The sequence below is a fragment of the Hyposmocoma kahamanoa genome, unplaced genomic scaffold (assembly GCF_003589595.1).
Source record: "Hyposmocoma kahamanoa isolate Upper Pololo Valley unplaced genomic scaffold, ASM358959v1 289, whole genome shotgun sequence".
Classification (NCBI taxonomy): domain Eukaryota; kingdom Metazoa; phylum Arthropoda; class Insecta; order Lepidoptera; family Cosmopterigidae; genus Hyposmocoma; species Hyposmocoma kahamanoa.
The window spans coordinates 1,350,161-1,372,856 of NW_020653777.1; the positions used below are offsets into that span (position 1 = coordinate 1,350,161).

General features: G+C 37.0%; 1 protein-coding gene across 2 annotated transcripts; it reads left to right on the forward strand.

The window, feature by feature from the left end:
• The first annotated feature begins 662 nt into the window (after nt 1-662).
• Nucleotides 663-19,949, forward strand: LOC113229199 (charged multivesicular body protein 7). 2 transcript variants are annotated; one of them, XM_026462719.1, is made up of 12 exons: nt 663-934; nt 2,719-2,938; nt 5,284-5,458; nt 7,927-8,093; nt 9,477-9,613; nt 12,091-12,178; nt 12,759-12,918; nt 13,838-14,038; nt 15,615-15,752; nt 16,100-16,265; nt 19,404-19,523; nt 19,618-19,949. In XM_026462719.1, exons 1-12 carry the CDS (start codon nt 663-665, stop codon nt 19,625-19,627), a joined length of 1,854 nt encoding a protein of 617 aa, XP_026318504.1. In that variant the 3' UTR covers nt 19,628-19,949. The 2 variants fall into 2 exon arrangements, with proteins under 2 accessions (XP_026318504.1, XP_026318503.1); XM_026462718.1 differs by having other exon boundaries at nt 19,404-19,949.
• The last annotated feature ends 2,747 nt before the right edge of the window (nt 19,950-22,696 follow it).

Sequence of the window (22,696 nt, forward strand, 5' to 3'; positions counted from 1 at the left end):
AAATTAATTTTGAATTTTTAAATTATTATTATTATTATTATTATTATTATTATTATTATTATAACGGTTAGCATTATAATGAATGGGAAACTTGACATGACATTAACTGGCACACCCAAGCTTATTCCATCCTATATAATTTATAAGAAAACTTTGGGAAACTTCTTAATTAAATACGAGACTGTTAGGTGAAAAGCACAACACCAACATACTCAATGCCGCTTACGATAAGAACGGTCCAAAGTATAAAGTGTCAAGCTTGACGTGTCTACCGACTTTTTTTTCCATCTTCTAAGGTACCGACGACGTTGAGTTGAACGTTGAACGAAATATATAGGGTTGGATTTAAATCTTAAGTGTCAAGCTTGACGTGCTCTTGACCCTATACTTATACATTAGTGAAATATCAACACATCTGTCTCGCTCCTGCAACCGCGTATTAACTCGTTTCAATAATCGATACGATCAGCTGTTTATCTCTAACATCCGAATAAATACGCCACGACTCTTTTACTTCCGCTTAAGTTTCCCATTCACTCACTTAGCAAACGTCAAAAATAAAACCTCGCGAGTGATGCATTGTGCAATTTGTTGTTAAAAATCATTTCAAAACTAGACAAAACGACAGTGTTGAGAGGGGAAAATAGACTTTTGCGCCCAAAATGGGGTTGCCGGATAGCACTATACCGGAGGCGAAGCTTCCCCCATGCTGGTCTGATGATGTTCGGATGAATGCGCTTTTCGCACCTTTTCGTTTGAAATCTGCTAATCCGGAGTCCTGGGATATGAAGATGAAGTTCTGGTCTGAAATGCTAAGACTTTGGTGCAAGTGCAAAAATGATCCTATAGTATCAACAAGCGACGCAAAGCTTGCTTTTCAACGCAAAGGGCGAACTCCTGCGTGTCTGGATATCGTTATAGAAGAGATGTTTAGGTGTGTATTTTAGTACTGCTCATTCTTTTTGTTGCATCTCTAACTCATTTTATACCTGATTCTATGGTTGCGGTGCCTAATAATCGTTTTTAAGTGGTAAAAATTGTTATTTGGAAAAGTGCATTGAAGCCATGAAAACAGTTAAGCTTTGTTTAAGACGTGCACTGCTATAAATAAACACGCGTGTTTTGACGTTTTTGATAATGAACACGCGCTTTATGTTATCTCCTTTGAGAGGTTTTCTTTATTCCTATAATTATGTTTGAGTGTAATCAATTTTGGTAGAAAATGTAAAATTGTAGTAGCAGTAGACCTTCTTGTGAAAGAGTTCATCCAGGCAAGTACTGCTGTAATGTGAGCATTACTGTGTTCCGGTTTTAAAGGGATAAAGGTACTGATGAAATTGCAAGCACATGAGACTTGTAAACTTATGTCTCAGGGTGTAGTGCCCCTCAGATCTTTGCGATTTAAAGGTCTGAGTGGCACTGCAAGTGTTATGGACAGGCGTGTAGTTTACCATCAAGTGCGGAACTTGTTTGTGCTGTCACCTGTATTATAAAAAAAGAGATGGCCTACATGACTTGTACTGCTAAGTTATTTTTAATAATTGCTATTAATAATGTGACATGCCAGACAACTACACCAATGGCCTGACCAGGTTCATTTTAGAAAAGTTCAGTTCCCAAATTGATCCAACCAGGAATTAAACCCGTGCCCACAGTACAAACTGTAGGGCCACTGAGGTTGTCAGATCAGACTGTAAACTGTTAGTTGTGTCAGCTGTTAAGTAGTATTGCATACTTGACAATGATAGTGAATAAATATTGTGTAACCTGTTATGTGCAATCAACTTTTTGGCCAATACGATAATCGATAAGAGTAAAAAAAGCTATTTTGACAGGTTTTTTGTACACATTAGAGCATGTTCCCATTATGTCATGGACATTTATTTTTCATTGAACGACTGTCGTGTTTCGCTGTTGCCACCAGTTTGTGGCGACAATTTATTGGTTCATGGCAGCCGCCTTGCCATTTGCACAATATAATCGTTTGCAGCGGCGATTATCTATCATTTTTATCGTGATGATAGATAATCGCATTATTTATCGGTGGACAACTGTCGTTGTAATGTGAGAAAAAGTTTTAAAAGTTGTGAACGACAGTTAATCATGTTGTTCTATGTGTGAATAACTTCATTTCAACTCAGGGATCGCGCCCTTAGTGTGTAATGAACACGAAAGGTGTAAAGGCTAACTAGAGATGTATGGACAACGGCACATCAGACTACACATTTTTGTTCGAAAATCATCTCCAGTGCAATGGAACAAGATGCGTCATTGTGTAGCTTGATGTGCTGGTGTGTGTACATATAATTGTAATTTTTAAGTTTTATTGAATGTCACAATGTTTTACTACCATGATTTTGATGTTTTTGATTTGAGATGGCCTACAGCAATAAAGTAGTTAAAAATAAAAAAACAAAGATCTGCAAGAAGCACAATAAAATTGTCCTGTGGCTTGATAGGCAGAGCATCTGGCACATATTGCATGGGGGTGCTGGTTCGAATGAAGTTTTTTAAGTGTTCGATCTTCGTGATACTTTATTATAATAAATAAGTTATTATTATTATGAAGTTGAAACATAAATTTTCTTTTGGTCTCAGTTTTGAACACATCTATAAGTGACTATAATGCAAGCAGTTAACTGAGCAATGCAATTGTCTGTCCAATATGGTTTCTGGATATGCAATACATTTTGTATAATTTTACTGTGTTGTTTACAGAAACGGCGAACTGTCACCGTTGACGAAGTACCAACAGATCCTTCACAACGGCCCTGAGGGCTGGGTGCGATGGGGAGCCAGACTGGCGTTCAAACCAGCGGCTTTTGCGTTAACAGCTGTAGCTTCATTATTACCAGCTAGACAGGCAGTTGATAATGATGGACTGCCCAAAGCTAGTATAGATTCTACACAAAGATTTGTCCTTGAGTGTGTTGTACAGGTAAGAAAAAAATTCAGATATTTTAAACTTATCAAAAAGAGTAAACTTTACAAAAAAATTCCCTTACATTTGCCAGCATCTGTCAAATACATGAGGTCCATGATTGAACCACAATATCTTAAAATGCCTACAATTATTGAGGAAATAACTAGGCTAACTAAGTCCTGTAAAGAAAGAATGGCCACTCATACTAACAAACTAGCTAGCGCTTTGTACCACCATGGACAAGAACATTGAAGCGTAAACACATTTGGGATTCAACCAACTTAGCTAAATAGTTTTTCACAATAAGGCAACCCATCGTTGGAAGGGTATGCCTGACATGCCAAAATATATAAAAAAATTAACTGCTTATGGTCTCACATAAGACCGATTGCATGTTGGCAAAAAAAAGATATTTTAAAAGTATCAAAAAGAGAAAACTTTACGCAAAATTCTCTTACATTTGTCAGCGTCACCAAAAAACATAATATTATGTTTATTTAGACCAGTTTCTTTTTTATGAGAATGCTAATCTTGATGGTTCTAATTGTGTTTGATGAACATTCAACTGATCATCAACTATTTTGCCAGTTAGTGTAGGGATTTGAGACATAAAATGACATTTTTATTTTACTTATGCTCATCCGATTGACTTGAAATTGACGACACCCGTCAATAGTTTCGAATTCGGGCTGGTCAATCGGAGCGCAGTTGTCACCGTAATGATATGGCAGAATAGTTTTCAAACAAATTAAATGACATTTCGTTTCTATTTTTGGTTATACATATACTTGATGGCCATGCGTAACATATAGTTTCCCAAAGTGGTCCCTACCCTAAAATGGGCACTAAAGAGGCCTCGGAAGCAATTGGAGGCGTTGATGCTGTCCTGGGGGTGCTACCGCATTTGAAAGAAACCTGAATTATCCATATAAACTACACTACAAGTTTTTTTTTCCTTCTATTTTTTGTGTTACGTTGATATAAAAAATACCGCGTTGAAATTTTTTTCTTGCCTAAGTAGGCGGTGAACCAAAAAGTTTGGAACTTACGAATTCTAATGAGACGAGAACAGTCTACAGACTACCCAACTCCACAGCTACTTACAGTTGGTGTTTGGGCTCGCTGAATTTGTCTCGACGATCCTTACTTTGTGTTCAGTCCTCACATTCACACCAGGCAGTAATATGAGCATTAATGAGTTCCGATTTCGAAGGATAAACGCCCAGTTATGTGACGCGAAAGTTTTCGCGCGGCGATCGCCCAGTTACCACGTACGTTAATGGCGAATTTGAATTCTATTTACTAGGCAACAACATTTAAATTGCGAATTCGCAACGCAGAAAGCTGTGACGCGAATTGCTGCGATGCGATTTCGTGCGGCACTGCCATGGTTACCGTAACCATTCCTTCGACCATCGCCAACCGTACTGAACGTATTCTTTAAACTAGGTAGCGGCATGGATCGTAAAAAGAGTGTTGTACAGCTGTTATTGATAAGAAAATGTAAGGAAAAAACACGAAGAAGATTAACATCGCAGGAATGCGCTTCGCATCGCGCAATTCGCAAATTCTTGCGAATTGTGTTTCTTCAGTTTTGTGTTTCGACCCATGTGATGCTCATTTAAGTTAAAACGTAAAGGCTAAATGAATAGAATGTATTTTGCCATGACAATTAGATGCACGCGGTCGCTGCGCGGCGGCAACGCGGTCTCCGCGCGGCGGCAACGCGGTCTCCGCGCGGCGGCAACGCGGTCTCCGCGCGGCGCGAGCGCGATGAAAATCGTGTCGAATAAATACGCCCTAAGTTTGCTGATAGCTAAAGGACATTCATTAGTAGCACTGGAGCTCCTTGTGAAAGAGTTCATCCAGGGTGGTACTGCCACCTTACCTATTTCTGCCGCCAAGCAGTAATGTTTGCATTACTTTGCATTACCGGTTTTGAAGGGTAAGGGTGCTGGCCAAATTATAGGCACATGGGCTTGTCAACTTATGTCTCAGGGCGACGGGCGCAGTGGCAGTGCCTCTCAGATCTTTGCGATTTAAAGCTCCGAGTGACACTGCAACTGTTATGGACAGGCGTGTACTTACTATCTAGCGTACGACTTGTTCGTCCTGTCACTTAACATTATTAAAAAAAAACAACTTGTCTACTTATGTCCCAGGGTGATAGGCGCACTGGCAATGCCCCTCAAATGTCTGTGATTTTTTTGTGATGCGCACGACTTCCTCGTCTCGTTAGTTTATATCATAAAAAAAAAATTTAGGTCACGGATGGTAGTTTTATTGGCTTTTTGGAGTACAATGTTCCTAGTACCATTCTGTCTTTTTCTGCACAAACAATAAAACTTTGCTTTTGGCAGGAGCAAGCAACAACATTTCTACAGAATTACCCACCAACAGCAGAACGTATAGGCACAATCGAAGAGCTGATGAAGAATGTCAATTGGCAACAAAGCAGGGAGACATTTGAAGTGCTGTTGGGATATTTAGTATCACAAGGCACTGCTGTAAAGAAGGATGATGTTGTTAAGTTAGGTAAGATACGTCATCACAGAATTTTAAATATACATAGTAGCAGTAGATCTCCTTATGAAAGAGTTCATCCTGTGAATTACTGCCACGATACCTATTTCTGCAACTAAGCAGTGATATGAGCATTACTGGGGTTCGGATTTGAACAAGAAAGGCGCTGGTGAAAGTACAGACACACAGTATATAGACTGTGAACTGGCAACCGGTTCTATCTCTATTTTCTAAAGGTTTCACTTTTTAATACCATTTTATACTATTTTATGCTCCGCAGCGTTGCAAGAAATTCCATCGCAGATACAATTTAATTTTGGCGCCAGAATCGACTTCTTTCAACTTGTACTAACTTCTAACCAGATGCTGTATAAAGGACGCAAACAATTATTTTCTTCATCCTGTAAAATTGTCTAAATTGAGATAGTACCGGTTGTCAGTTCACAGTCGATATGTCAAATTCATGTCACTGGACGACGGGTGCAGTGGTGTACCCCTCCGATCTTTGCGATGTAAGCCGTCATGCATCCTAGAGATTTAAAATTTTTACAATTATATTTATAACCGCCTAAGGTCCAGTTTACGTAATAATGAAAATATAGTATTCAATTATATTATTGAGATTTGTTTTGTGAAATAACTGCACTAGTTTTGTTGTGATTATTAATAAAAAGATTGAACACATAGACAAATTTCTTGGACACGATGGGACTTGGAACTCATGACCATGCTGTACCGTTGCGCTGCTCTAACCAACTGAGCTACAATTCAAGTTACCTAGTTGTCGAAATTCTCTTATGTGTTTTTGTTATAGATCTTTGTACTGGATTTTTCGGCATTCAGCGCCGCCAGTGACATCTATTGAGAGATTTTGGAAACCCACAGACTTTTTTGTATTAATAATCATAACAAAACTAATGGAATTTTCGCAAAAAAATCGCAATAATCATCGCATTCAAATTTAGCGCTATATATTCTCAAATAATCATAGGTTTAGTACATTTTAATTTACATTCGGCGTTTAGCGCTTGTACCATTGTAGTTTATTGCATCTTGCCAGGGTATATATTTTTTTTAAAGGTGGATGAAAACACGCCTGCGCGTTAGAGGCATCATGAGGCGCTAGGGGGCTATAGTACTAAAATTATTAGGGACATCGTGTGTATCTAAGACGCGTGACGGGTTAAAGCTTGTGTCCCTTAAGTGCAGGTCACACCGCGAGCGAAGCTAAGCTAAGACAATCTCAGTACAGGGTACTAAAAAAACCGACCTCAAAAATACGTGGAATTACATCTATTTGCCAAGTTTTGTTGAAACCAGTTACCGGTACTGCACGAAAACGAATTCATCCCCTATTCCCACCCTTAGAGGTGAAATATTTTTTCAAATTTAAATGGGACCACTACATACTGAGGTACCCTCTTTCCAACAAAAACAGAATCATCCATATCGCTTCACAAATGCCGGAGTTATCGCGTAACATACAAACAGAAGAAAACATACAGACGAATTGAGAATCTCCTCCTTTTTTTGAAGTCGGTTAAAAATCGTAGTAAGTAGTGTCGTGCTACACTATGGATACGTGAGACGGGCGAAGGGCGGCAGAAGAGCGACATATTTTACATAGCTTAGCGGGATCATTGGCGTTGATAACCCTGTCCCAATCCGCCTCAAACGGACCAGGAACCGCCTTCGGTATCCTTCTTTTTTTTTCAAAGTTTGAAAGTTAAATCTTCTGGTTTATTGATACAGGAAGTGGACTGTACATTTTCATAAACTTATTTCTATGTCCATCTGACTTATCGAATATCGAACGCGACTGAACATGATTACAAATGAATTACGAATGAGACAATGACAATAATTTTCACTTATATTTGTACCGATACAGTTTCTCTCACACCGTACCGGCACTATCAATTCGCCGCGGACGCCGCTCGGCCAATCAGAGCTCCTGAATTGCTACGGCCGTCCGTAGCAATTGGGTCAATTTCGTTAGCTTGGTTAGCTTAGTTCGCGGTGTGAACTGAAGTATGAAAAGATGCCCCGGCTACGTGAACTAAGCTATCTTAGCTTCGTTCCTGGGCCCTGATTTTGATTCAAATCTGGGGTCTACTCTTTATCTCCGTCCGACATCCGTCCGAAACAATTACTGCCAAATAAGCAATACTTGACCAAATGAAAAGACGCGTGATGCGAATGAAGCTTCATACTGGATACTTGTCTTTTAATTTTGTCGAATATTACTTATTTGACAGTAATTGTTTCGGACGGATGTCGGACGGAGATCGAGAGTAGACCCCCTGAATCGGCTACCTAGTCCATCCGCAATATTATACGCCTCGACTGGGAAAAGACGCAGTTTCCGATCGGGAGAAGCTATCAAAATCAAGCTGCTGGTGTGGCCTGCACTTTACCACTAATGACACGACTTGTTAGTTTCGTTCATATAATTAAAAAAATGGTTATTTTTATTCCAGCTGAACCAAACAAAAAGGCGTCACCGATAACAGAATCAGATGAGGCGTTTGTAAAATTAATAGCAGCCGAGCGCAAGCTTGAAGCTGACGCGACAAGATTTAGCAAAGAAGTTGCTGCTGCTGAAATGGAAGCGAAAGCGGCCTTACAGTTGGGCAACCGACTTGCTGTGAGTATGACACAAACCCGAATTTTCACGGAAAACCTCGAAAATCGTGGAAAAATACCATAGTTTGCTATTGTCTGTCTTTTTTTGAACACAGAGTAAAATGACAGTTCATGGCGCAGAAGTGTTGCCCGCTTGCGAACATCTAGTTATTTCGGTCGATAAGTATTTTATCGACTATCGACTGAATATTGGTCACGCTTGTGGAATAAATAGCTGAACTTGTTTCATTAGAATCATCCTCGACCCTTTACTCGTCCCAATCATTTGAATTATCAATTTTTCTACGTTCATTTATGAAAACTACAAAGGGGAGACATATTTTAATTCAATATGGATAATCAAATCTGCCTATTCTTGTTAAAATTTATATGAATAAAAATTGATCTTGATAATAGTAAGCCAACTATCAAAATAAGAAAAAAGAAGCCAATAACACTATTAGTTATCATCAGAACGTCGTCTCTTTCACAATCATTCGACAAACTACCGATAACAACTACTTGACTATTTAAAATTTTATGAAGACTTGCAACCCTACAAATGTCCGTTTACTCCATCTTTATAGACTATACTTTGGAACGCAAAAATGACAGTCGCACCTGTAATATCCATGGTGGAGTTTCATAATATCATTGTTAAAACTTTTCTTTTTATCGTAATATTTTTTTGTTACAAGAAACGGAAGTAAACCTTATGCCGCTCCAATATGATCGCTTCTTTTTTGGAGAACTAAGTAAACATCTCGAATTCGTCGTCATTCAGCTATTGACCGCTAGATGGCAGCACATTGATTCAAATTTCAATATAAAATTAAAATGTTGTAACTTGCAATAACAGGTCTGGAACTGCCTACGATATGCCAACAGTGTAATGTTTAAATAATATTTAGTACTTCTTTTTAAATTAGAAAGTACGACCAATCATCATCAAGATTTCATTGTGTTTAAAATTATGAATGTGTAAGTTTTGACGACAGCAGTTTTTATAGAATCGAGGCTTAAAACACTTCCATTGTTTTTTATTCCGTGTGCATACCTTTTACGTGGTAGTAGTCTTACAATAAGTCGGGAAACTGACGACGTAAGTGTCGGACTTAAGTGCTTCCGTGGCCGAACGGTTACCATGCCGCACTGCCACGCAGATGTCCCAGGTTCGATTCCCGGGCCGGGAGAAGTATTTGTGTGGCTTACATTTATTTCTCTCGTGAGTTTGGGTGTAATTTGTAGTTGTCTATGTGTGTCCCCATGACACGCGCGATAGTGTTTCCCTTATGCGCGGCTGTATTAAGTGTGTGCGTTATCATTATTTATTATAAATAGCAAAATGGCTAAAATGAATGTTGCTAATCATATTTTATTATAAATGCGCAATTGTGTATTTTAGGCCAAAAACCACTTACGTAGAAAACACACAGCTGAAAAACGTGCTCTGAGGTCCGAGGCCGCTTTAGACAACGTCAGACAGCTGTTACAACAGATGAAAGATGTCGAGATGAACTCGCATATTGTTGACACTTACAGGTAAGCTGTTATGTTCAACGTGACGAAATAAAGTAACGTAATCGACATTTTGAATCTTTGTCCTGTAGTGTGCGGTTAGGGCAATTTACAATCTGGGCACTAGAGTGTCTTTGAAAAATAATTTTAAAGATATTTAACATTCTTACACTAACGACTCAGTACATTTATGAAAATGTTATTTATCATAATTATTAATACAAAGATAGAAAAAATTCCTTCGATCTGGCCGGATTCGAACCGACGTCTTTTAGCAAACCGTGTCAGACGCTATGCCAATTAAGCCACGGAACGAACCAGCGGACCTCACGAATTCTCCTATGTGCTTGTTGTTGGATCTTTGTATTTGGTTTTTAACGGCTTTTTAGCCGTAGCGCCATCTATGAGATGTCTATGAAAGATTTTGGTATATTAGTCAGAATTTTGTCTAAGCGTTCCATCTTTGTATTAATAATTATAACAAACTAGTGGAGTAATTTAATAAAAAATAATTGAATATCAATTCGATAAAAATTTAATGTTATTTATGTTTAGAAAAATATTAAATTTTTTAATGAAAAATAGTGACAGACATAACATTAATACGAAGAATAAAAATAAACTAGTTGTTCTTTACAGTCGTCTTCATAAAGTCATAAATTCATTTAAGGGGCAATATATACGCTTCTATAATAAGATTCCGATTGATATTCAAAATTTGCCATTCACAACGTTTAAAACTATTGTTAAATAAAAACTTTATACTAGAGGTTATTATACAACTTCTGCGTACTTGGATGTCAAAAATCCTTGGTAGTAACCCGTTAGGCTCTCGCAGGTAACCTCGATCTAAGATGTTTCAATTAAATATTGTATATACAAATAATAATTCAACTGTGTCAGAAACTTTCGGTTTTTCTTAAACATATTTGAACTTTCTGATTACCGTATCCATGGCTGCGGTAATTAGATATAATTACCGTTTCCATAAAATATTTGTGTCTTGATAACTCGAAAACTACTTTGTCTATTGTAATGCTGTTTAGACATATTGACAGTTAAGCTTAAAGTTATTCATGTTTCAATGTTATTGAATATAATAAGCAAGAAAAAACGATGGCTACGGTAATTATGTTGAGAACACCGAATGTGAGAATGGCCGATGTAATACATATTACAAAGAGCAACCCCTAGAGTTTCTTGCTCATTCTCCTCAGGGGAATCTGCCTTACGAATGAGCAGTAGAGTTTAATCAGTATGATGATTCCAATTGTAATTAGCTTACCTATGAAATGAAGATTATTTGACTTAGACATTTTTAGCAAAATCGAGTTATTGACGTATCCGAAATCAGCTAAACAGATGTACAACCCCCTCTAATCGGTATTTTAATGTCTTACCTAAATTTTAGTAAGACAATAAAATTAGTTTCAGTTTTATTGTTACGTAAAATCAGCGCAATTGACATTTTTAGGTGAGAATAAAACTTCAGGTGCTAATATCTCAAAAGTTACCCAAAATGCACATGCGTTAGTTAGTTACTTAAAGTTTTTATTAAAAAAACTGCTGAACACTTAAACAAGACGAAATAGTGTCATTCTTGACGGCCTTACCCATGTACGACTATTTATCTTCATAAATAGAATAATGAGAGTTTTCGGAATTCGGAAAAAGTAATTATTTAATTAACATTTAATGGGTTTCACAACACTATGTCGCTCCTTATAATTATATTTATATGTATATGTGGAACACCTTTTTCCGATCATTGGTAAAGACCTTGGAAATTAAGTTCCCACTGACTTAACAAATCACGCACTTAGCTCAAACTTATGTTATGAAACTTGTGGTTACCACAAACCATCGAGTATATAACCAGAAATAGAGACGAAATGTTATTTAATTTGTTTGAAAACTATTCTGCCAATTCATTACGGTGACAACTGCGCTCCGATTGGCAAGTCCTAATTCGAAACAATTGACGGGTGTCGTCAATTGTTTCACTTCAAATCGACCCGTTTAACTTGAGCTTTGCTATAATGGACGATAATTGCAAAATTACATATTTAATTACCGATGAAATTTGATTTCGTTTGTTTTGTAATTAAATATTTTGCTGTTTTTCCCACACCATCGAATGGAATTGGAACAGCCCCCATTGTTAGAAATAATATCTTTATTACAATAAATACAGAATAATTTTGGAATATACGGAGACGTACCCACAGGTCAGTTGTTGGCTTCTATTTTGTGATTTCAGTGCAAACGTGAGTTGATATTTAAAAGTGATATGAGGTCCATTTGCCTGATAAGTTCCCAGGGGTGGATGGCCCTTATTTCGTCTCTATTTCTTGTTATATACTGGATGCCACAAACTGACGCGACTAAATACAATCATCACTTAGCTCGTAACTGATTCGTCTAAACGCGCTCATAACTCGAAAACTTTGGAAGCTCTTTTTATTGTATTTATAATAATTAATACATTGATTTGTGTTCAGAACAAGTTCCCAAGCGATGAAACGAGGCATGAAGGAAGGCGGACTGGACGAGGACGCCGTTCATGACACCATGGACGATCTAAAAGACGTGAGTTACACCACATGCGAAACTCTGTTAGAAAAATTTTGTATTGTGTCATTGTACTACCTATACAATTTTATCAATTATAGGAGCTTGGAAACAAAAACTGACAAATTTCGATTGCCATTTCGTCTAGTCTCATTGAATGGATTTGTCGCATTCTGTTTTTGAAACGTATTTTTTAAATGAGCGATTGGTGTTCAGGTTGGATAAATTACAAAAACTAAACATGTAATAAAATTACCCGTTTAAAAAAACATTAAAGGAAAAATGTGATATAACGATTTTTTTACACCGGTTTTTTCATTATTAATTAGTTATTTTCCATTCAATTAATTTAATCACAACCAATTAATTATTAATATATTCATTATCAAAAAAATAATTATTTTTTATTAATTATTCATCAATAATTTAATTATTAATGAATTTTAAACATCTAGTTTATTCTACCAGTTTTGGTATCGCAATAAGCCATTCAGAAAAAGCTATATGTGTTTTTATTTATTCAAATTCATAGTGTGTTTTTAAATCTTATGCCCTCAGTTATAAGGTTGAATTCACAACATTACCCTTGTTGTTTAAGGTTCTTGATACATACAACGAGGTGGAACGCGCTCTAAGTACAACTGTCGATGACTTTGACGCAGCGGAGCTAGAACAAGAACTTAAAGATTTATTGGCTAGTCCATCTTCACCTGGTGGAGGAACAAGGGCTAAAGAGAAAGACGGCCGAAGAGTTTCAGGTAATAATTTGCTCATAAAAAATGGTCGGAAAAAGATGTTCCACATATATAGATATATGTATAGATATAGCTACAAGGAGCGATATAAAGTCATTAAAATCACCAAATATTAATTAATTACTTTTTCGAAGTCCGGATTTCCGGAAATGGTTTTACTGCATCGTAAGACAAAACTGCTGACCTAGGAAGTCGAAGTTGGATTTTAAAGTAGTTCTAATGGTGTCATGTAAAAAATGCAGTAGACAACTGACCTTTTACCAAAGCACGGACTAAAAAAGTAACGAGGATGGTCACTCTCCGCCCCTCCCTAACTTTAGATACCGCACTGCGCCCCGCATATTGACGGAACGGCAACAAGGCCGATCAGTTATCTACTGAATTTTTTTACATGGCACCATTAGAATTACTTTAAAATCCAACTTCGACTTCCTAGGTCAGTAATTTGTCCTATGATGCGAAATCATTTTCGGAAATCCGGAATTCGAATAAATAATGAAAAAAGAAAAGACTTGGTACCGTCTCACCATCGGAGAGTCCCATCTAGCGGCAAGGGTGCTAAGGATGACATTCGTGCTGCCTCGTAGCCTAGTCAGGAGTGAGGCATAACGGTTTCGCATAACTGAATAAAAGCAATCTGTACGAGTTTCAGCAAACATAGTGGAGGCACTACAGTAACGCGGCAACTTAAATAGCACCCTAAAAGCATTATTATATTGGATAAGTACCTATGGACCGGCGTGTCGCTTACCACCAGGCAAACGACTTGTGCGTCCCGGCACTATAAAAAAACCTGTAATTTCACCAAAATCTTACCTTTCAAAACCGGAACGCAGCAATGCTCACATTACCGCTCGGCGATGCATGCATGCTTTGTACCTGCTTTTTCTGATTTACCCAATATTTCTTTTAATGTTACCAGATAAACTTCCGACACCTCCGGCGGACAACCCGCACCGTAAAGTCTCTGAACGCGATTTCATTTTTGATGGCGAAGAACGCATTATAGCTGAACTGAACGAACTAGGCATAGAAGACTCCAGTCCGAAGCAGAAGGATACCCCGAAGCGAAAGGATACTAAAGCGAAGCAAAAAGTTCCTGTTGCCGAAGCGTGGGGCGATGGTGAGTTATTATTATTAAATAAATAATTCTTAGATGACATTGCGTTTCGCACGGTTTGCGAACCGACGTTCGAATCCGGCAGGATCGAAGGAATTTTGAATTTTTTCTAAGCGTTCAATCTTCGTATTATTAATTATAACAAACTAGTGGAGTAATTTCACAAAAAAAAATAATTGAATACCAATTCAATACAAATTTAATTACAAACAGATGATGTCCCATCTCTAGGCAGGGCTGGTTACAGAACTGGGTGACTAAATAATTTTATAGATTTCTCATAGATGGCGCTACTGCTAAAAGTCGTTTAAAACCGAATAATAAATCAATTTTAGACAACATCGCATATGTTGCTGTGATCCCCAAGGGAAGTTTTTATTTTAAGCACACACTCGTAGGCCCACCACACACACGCGCACGGACACGCACGCACGCACGCACGCAAACGCACGGACGCACGCACGCACACGTACGGACGCACGCACGCACACGTACGGACGCACGCACGCACACGTACGCACACACGCACGCACTCACGTGCAAGTTAAATTTCTAGTTATTTACTTAGTTTAAGTCATTGACTTACAAATAAGTGGACGACGGGTCTAATACAAAAACCACGAAAAAAATGTCCCAAAACAACCTATTTAAACGTAGTGACATGTAAAGGAATATGAAAAAGCTAAAACGTTAGATTTAAATTGTAATGTCATCGCAGTACTGTCTAATTTTGCTTGCTTCGCTGTCAGTCGTACAAACGAAGACTAAAGCGTGAATGACGCTCTGTATACGATTTTAGCGCCCTATAAGTTCGGACACTTTTTAGCGCGGACCCGACGTCCATATAATTGTAAGTCAATGGTTTAAGTAAAGCATTTGTGTTATGGAACTTGCTAACAACGACGGTACTACAATCACCCATACCCGAGACAATATAGAAAAGTTAGTTTACTACACCCGGCCCAACCGACTCGACACTCGACTATGGAGGTCATCGTATTATTGATACAAACATTGAAAAATTCTTCGATTCGACTGGACTCGAAGTAGCAACCTCGTCAAACTGAGCTACGGAACCAGTCAGCGGAACTTACGATTAAAAAAACTCGCTTACAAAAACACTCTTAGGGAGTCACGGAACTTATCGACGCGGAATCATTTTGATGCGATCGTGTTTAGCCAGACTGCATGAAGCCTTAGACGCGGCTGTACGCGCGCCGTTGCGTCAGTTGTATCTAAACCAGGATCAGCTGTCGTCGGTATGCGTACGGCCGCGATTGGAAATTCGGAAGACGCAGATTGGTTGCCGACCTATGTCGAGCCGCATTCGTGCCACCAAGCAGTAATGTCAGCATAACTGTGTTCCGGTTTTGAAGGGTATTGGTGCTGTTGAAATTACAGGCACATGGAACTTGCAGTGGCACTGCAAAGTTTAGAATAAAAAAATCTGAAAAGATAATCACGCATCTGCAGATTTCAACGATGAAAACTTCGCATCCGCGTCTTCTACTGCAGAAGTCGTCGTAACCCACAGCCTTGGTTAACACTATCTAGCTGACCGTTTGTACAATATTTCCAGACGAAGAACCCGTTCCTCCTAGACCGAAGTCACCCAAATCGAAATCGTGGTACCCGCCATCGGGCCAGTTCCTCACCGAGACGTGGAACAACAACGACAGCTTCGGGGAACTGAGACAGGACGACCGGCTGCACCCAGGTACAAAACACGTAACTTCTTATCTTTTTTTTATATTTAGTAGGCAGCAAACAAGCATGCGGTGCCCTGATTAAAAGCGGTTACCGTCGCTTTTGAACGCCTGCAACACCGAATGGCGAAAGCCAGTACTATGACAAAAACACATAGGAGAATTTCGACAGCTCGGTAACTTGACCTGTGCCTCAGTTGGTAAGAGCTATGCTACGGTGCAACATGGTTCTGGGTTCAAGTCCCACGAGATCGGAAGAAATTTTCCTATGTGTTCCATTTTTGTATTCATAATCTTTAATAGTACGTAGTATTTATACTTATTATCTTTAAATATAAGTAAATATTTATAATTCCAGGGCAACAACTAAACGTAGACTTCACAACCCCGCCACGATTATACAACACAGACTTCCTCGTCCGCGACCACAAACCCGTGCGCAGCGGTGGCAACGTGTGGCTCTACAACAGGGACGACAATAGCAATTTCGATAGTGATCTTGCCACCAGTACTGAATATTACAGGTGAGTGACACATGTGTAGAACTATACTGTTACAGATGTGACGTCATAATCTACAACCATAAAACCCGTGTAGTTGCATAGTCTGTACCAATCCATTTTCAACAAAAAGTAAACAAAACTGTTTGCTTAAAATTCTAAAGCAACCACTCAATAAATCGATTAAGTAACACTTTCGCGTACATTTCAAAGATTTCGAATTGATATCTATCATTTTTTCCAACAATATTTATTTGAACAACATCGTAAAATTGTATTTGAAAAATGGTAGTCCAAAAGTGAGGTTATTTTTCGTCTATACATCTATGACTTGTCTATGGTTGCATAGTACTGTACGAAAAAAGAAACATTCGGTTAATTCAATTAAAGTTTTTGTAACCGATTAGTAAATCGAATATTTCAATCGCAATCGAACGACTATCTAAGTTTAAGGATTTGAAGGAGGACTTAAAATTAAGATTTCGGAAATTTTAAATTTGCTTATATAGGTTATGTAGGGAAAACCGCTAGTATGACTCAATTGAACAAATTGATTCATTCAATTAATTAATCGATTTGTAGTTGGCATTACAATTGGAAATCACTAAACCGTCTATGGTCGGGTGACTGTGACTTGTTTGTTTACATTTTGTTGAAAATAGCGGCGACAATATCTACTTCTACAGCTATATCATAATCACAACAATTGAGTTGGAAATTGAAATTGTCCAATCACGTTCTTTTATTATCACGTGAAATACAGTACTAAATTCAAATTGACCAATGACATTTATTTAATATTACATGCATACATACATCCACTTTGGAACTGGCTACTACAAATCTGAATTAATATGACGTGAAACGCTGTAACCGCAGAACAATAAATACACTAGAACTGGACTAAGGGCGTGACACGTGTGCCAACAGTACGCGAAGTTCCACATACAAGAGCTCAGTCCGCCATTTTCGCTTTGTACGTTATAGAAGTGTCAATTATCTCGCACAAAACCTCGAAAATCGTAGAAAAATGCCTTATTTTGCTACTTTGGAGTGCAAAAATGATAGTGGCACCTGTAATATTATCCATGGAGCTGTTTCATATTGTTACGGACGGCCGTACGCGCCTGGCCGGTCAGAGCTAGAGTCCAGAACAGAATGATTAATTCGAGAGCTCTGATTGGCCGAGCGGCGTAGCGACCCATTGATAGGACCGGTACGATGTGGGAGACATCGTGCCGGTATAAATATGGGCGGATTTTAGTTTGTATTCATTCACTTTTCATCACTCTTAGAAACACTTGTCTCGTAAGTCAGATTGACATGAATATATACAGTCCACTTCAAATTAAGAAGTTTCATTTAAAGATATCGAAGGAAGAATAAAGCAGAGGATCGAAGAGCGTCGGTCCTGAACACATATCATTGTTCTTATTTTATTTTAACCCGGCTCGGATGTACGAAAAGAGTACGTGTAGGTTTAATCATGACCATTATTACCCCATATTTCATTTACATTTTTTATATAATATATTAGTTAGAACTTTTTAACAAAGTATATTATACCATCATACGTATACCGCAATATTTCAAGATATTCATTAAAAAAATACAATTTATTGTACAAGTTTATTAATAATACAAATTTTACTAAATATCTACAAAATAATCAACTTTCGCAGCTCATTTAGTTTCATGCCATAAAAAATCAACAAGAATATTATTTTTTCTTACTAGTTAAATTATTTTAGTAGTACAACGAGAGATCAATATTAATATGCAGCATGAAAAACTGTACTCGATAAATAAACTGCAGGGCAATTTTTAATTTATTTCATTTTCTTTCATTCAATTTTAATGTTTATTTTTGTTTATATTATTTCCATATAAAAATGTTTCTGTAATTTTATTATAATATTACAATTTTTTAGATTATAAAGTTAAATTTTTAAAATTTAATATTATTTTAATTTTGATTGTATTTTATTTTATTACATTTATAAATATTGAATTCTAAACTAACATAGTACCTCAGGTTTGTATAAAACTAACAAGGACCTGTTATCTTAAATAAAAAACTATTATTATTATTAATAATAGAAAGAAAGGAAGTAAACTGTTTATTATACAAGCACAGACACGCATATGGACAAACAACAGAGGAACAACAACAATAATAATAATAATAATTCAAAATTAAACTAGGTCCTCGGAGAGGCGAGAATGTAAATAAATAATGATATAATAATAACAAAAAAAAAAATTAAAACAATTGATACTGATTACTGAATTAAAGCAATTAATAATGCAGTACTTGATTCACCGTCATGCGTGTCGCGACTGGTGCGACAACTTGCTCAGCTTCAGCCACAAACGGCTTTAAACCGTTTCGTGGCGCTGATTTTCAGCAAGCCCGGGGCGAGTGAGCCACTGACAACAATACATAACTCAACAATAAATAAATAAACAGATAAGAAAACCGACATAATAGGTATTGTACATACAACTACATACACATGAGAAATACTTATGATATGTAAATAACAGTATCTCAATAAAATAAACTTAAGCTCTAATTTTTATACAAATTGGATAATATATGAAATGTATATGTAATAGAAGAAAATAATAATTATTAGAGTATAAGCTTTGAGTAAAGTCTTGAAAGAATCAACAGACTTAGCGCGTCTGACAGAAAATATTGCGTTTGATACAGAGAGGTTAATCGTGGAGATAGAAAACCGGAATAATTTCGACCGCGCCCTTGTATTATTGAGAGGAATTCATATGTTGTTGCTTAGTTAATAGAATTCAGATTCGCTATTTATGTACGTTAGAGCGCGGTAACTGGACGCCATTTTTAATTTTCAATGGGAGAGGCGGTATTCGCCAGCAGTGGCTCAGGTGACCGCGGACGCAGATGATTATTATTGCAGTATTTATATATTCAAGTACCTCCATGGTCGCATGACTTGCGTACCGGTTTTCATAGTGTCGGCGTCTATGAGGTCCCGGGTTCGATCCTCGGCCGGGTCAACGTAGAAAACTAACTTGTCAATATTGTCTCGGGTCTGGGTATCTGTTGTACCGTCGTTGTTTTCTATTTCCATAACACAAGTGCTTAGGATCATAGCAACTTACGTGATGTTATAATATTTACAGTTCCGAAAGCCCCGGGAAAGCGGGTGGCAGCTTCCAAATGGCGCCGGGTGGCGAGCGGAAGCCTTCCGCCACCTGGCAGCCACCCGACTCTGTGGACGACGTAGACGACTTAGAAGAAAGGTTAAGAAATTTACGAGGTTACAATTTATAATATTTGTAGGATAACTTTGTTTTTGTGTACATATTTTTAAATGCGTTTTTTTTTTGTTATTAGGAGCTGTTGAGTTTTTAGGGAAACTGTCATGGTGTATCGTACGATGACGTAATACGGTTTCGCTATCTCTGTCTAAGCGTATCGAACTCGTCGCTTCGATAAAAATTAAAAAAGTGATTAGTTAAGATAAGATATTATAAGAAAAAACATATTGTAGTCGTGTTGTATACAATAATAGTAAGTAGTTAGATTTGTGTCTTTTTTAAAATTAAATATAATAGGATTTTTTCACGTTTCAAACAAATTTGTTCGATTTTAAAATGTTGTACGATACAATAGTTTTTTGAATTGTTGAGTTTTTTCATTGCTCTGCCTCAGTGGCCGTACGGTTACCAAGGCCGGGAGAAATATTTGTATGGCCTACATTCATTTCTCTCGTGAGTTTGGGTTAATTTGTGGTTGTCTTTGTGTGTGTGTCCATGGCAACCGCGATACAGGGTTTCCCTGACAGTTCTCTGCCCAAAAGTGTTGCCCGCTGGCAAGCAGTTAGTGATTGCACTCGATAAATATTCTATCGACTATCGACAGAATGTTGGTGACGCTTATGCAATAAATAACCGAACTTATTTGAATCATCGTCGGCCCATTATTCCTCTCAACCATTGACTTACAAATAAATGGACGACGGGTCTAATACAAAAACCACGAAAAAAATGTCCCAAGTCAACCTATTCGAAATTTAAATTGTAATGTCATCGCAGTATCGCGCTGTCAGTAGAACAAATGAAGACTAAAGCGGAGTGTCGCGCTCTGTATACGATTTTAGCGCCTTACAAGTGCGGACACTTTTTAGCGCGGACCCGACGTCCATATAATTATAAGTCAATGCTCTCAACCAATGAACTTATGTCATTTCAATTGTCAATTTTTTGTAAGTTCATACATACATACACTGCATTTAAAAGTATGTCTATTAAAAATTCAAAGAGGAAAGATATTTGAAAGCTTTTCACTTTAATTCAATATAAATAATCACTTCCGCTTGTTCTTGTTACAATGTACATGAATAAAAATTGATTTCAATTCTAGTAGGTCCTACAGTCAAAATAGAAATAAAGAAGGCAATAATGCAATTAGTAGTCATTAGAACGTCGTAACATTCACTATTCAGACATTTTTGGTAAAATTTTGCATTCTTTCGAAATCAATCGATAAAATTGTCGACAACAACGTGACTATTTAAAATTTTATGGAAACTGGCAACCCTGCAAATCTCATTTTACTCCGTCTTCAAAAGGACAGACTATTGGTTCCAACATTTAAAATCGACAAAACACTCAGAACATTATTTTGAAACAATCATCAATCATGACCGTCAACACTTTTAAAACTATAGAATTAGTTTAGAATCCATTATTTACGTAAGCCGTTATGATACGGCGGAACAGTTATCGTCATTAGTCGTAATAAAAGTAGTGTAGCAACACTAATATTGATATCTAATTATAAAATCGTTAAAAAAACCTAAAAAAAACACTTCTAATATTATAAATGGTGTATTTTTTTAAATTAGATAGTTACAAAAGAACGAATGTCATTAATTACATCGTTTAGATCGCGGTGTGGGGCATCAACCGTCTCTTTACAATAATCAATGGATAATAAAGTGTCCAATTCTGTCATGCTAGTGTAGAACTAAATTAATAAGACTAAACTAAAATATGTACTTTAAATAGTGCGTAGTATATTTAAAACTACCGAGTGACTCATAACAAAGAAGTTAGGCCCATATTAGGTTGTTATTAAATTAAACGGTTATCAATTATAGCAGGTTAACATGAGCACAGAACAAAAGATACGTCTTCTCCAAAGAAGGATGGCGACATGCCGTGTATTTTGTGACCCAGTGTTTTTGACAACGTGTATTAAGGCGACCTATCAATACTTGTGATTCATTATCAAAGTATCAAAAAAGCAATGAAATGCAGCAATGAAAATGAATAAAAATTAAATCTGCTCAAATGGCAGAAATTTGCCACAAATGGTCGCACTGTTCTCAATCTCAAAGTGACATTGACATTGACAAGAGGCCTCTTGTCAAAACGTTCCTTTGCTAACTTTCGTAATGGCCGCCATTAAGGACACAGAATAGAACTTTCGAATCTCTCACTTACATATTTTCTAAACATTTTTGTCACATTGTGTTTTATTTTTTACTTTATCTCATTTTTGTTTAATTGATTAGGTATTTTATAGCTATAGCGTTTTATGTGTGTACTATAAAATAACTAATACTTCAGGTAGGTAAACATTCAATCATGCTTAAATTGAAACGGACGTACAAGAGCGTTAGATAATCTATGATCGAGCTGAATCAATTGCGTTGTGTACTTGCATCTATTCTAAAATACAATGTTTTACAATTTTTTTATTCCCGACTTCTAAAAATATACAAAAATATTTTGATAACTAGGCATAAACTAAAACGCAAAATTATACTAGCAATGTCCATGAACGACTCTTCGTCGTTATTGAGGCAGCTTTTGCCATCCTTCTTTGAGAATTTACTCTCAAAAATGCTGTCACTTGAATTGTTTCAACAAGCAACACAGACGATAGACAAACGACAAATCTTCTGAATAGTCGCAAGTTTTGTCTATGCCAGGTCTGCACGTTACGAAATAAAGTTGAAAATCAATTGTCTCGTTTAAAAAACTTACGAGATCTTGATTTATACGTAACTATCCATAAAAAGTTTACACAGCTTTATATTTTCTATTAATAGTAGAAAGCTAATGTGTGACGTGTGTTAGCCGTATGCTAAAATTAATTACTGAATTTTTGTAACATTTTCATGAGTATTTAGTACAGTCACATAACAAAATAGTATGTTTAATGGCAGTGGTGGTGTCGATTCTGTGAGCCCTTTATTTTTAAACTAAACTGTCACATTTAAAAATGTGGTAGTCTCTTTCGCTCACATTTAATTTTAAAGGGCCAGAATTGGATATGTGAAATTGATTTAGGTTATGAATCGCACCTCTCGTGGAAGAATTGCATAAGTAAAATTACATTGAAAATGTTTATTGCTCCATTAGATACAGAAAAATATAACACACGTCCTCTCCAATTCTTGTAA

Bases quoted from the DNA above. Each gene is read 5' to 3' on its own strand.
- LOC113229199 (XM_026462718.1), top strand. From the start codon at position 663: ATGGGGTTGCCGGATAGCACTATACCGGAGGCGAAGCTTCCCCCATGC. The intron at 14,039-15,614 runs GTGAGTTATTAT...CAATATTTCCAG, and splicing joins TGCCGAAGCGTGGGGCGATG to ACGAAGAACCCGTTCCTCCT. The intron at 15,753-16,099 runs GTACAAAACACG...TTATAATTCCAG, and splicing joins GGACGACCGGCTGCACCCAG to GGCAACAACTAAACGTAGAC.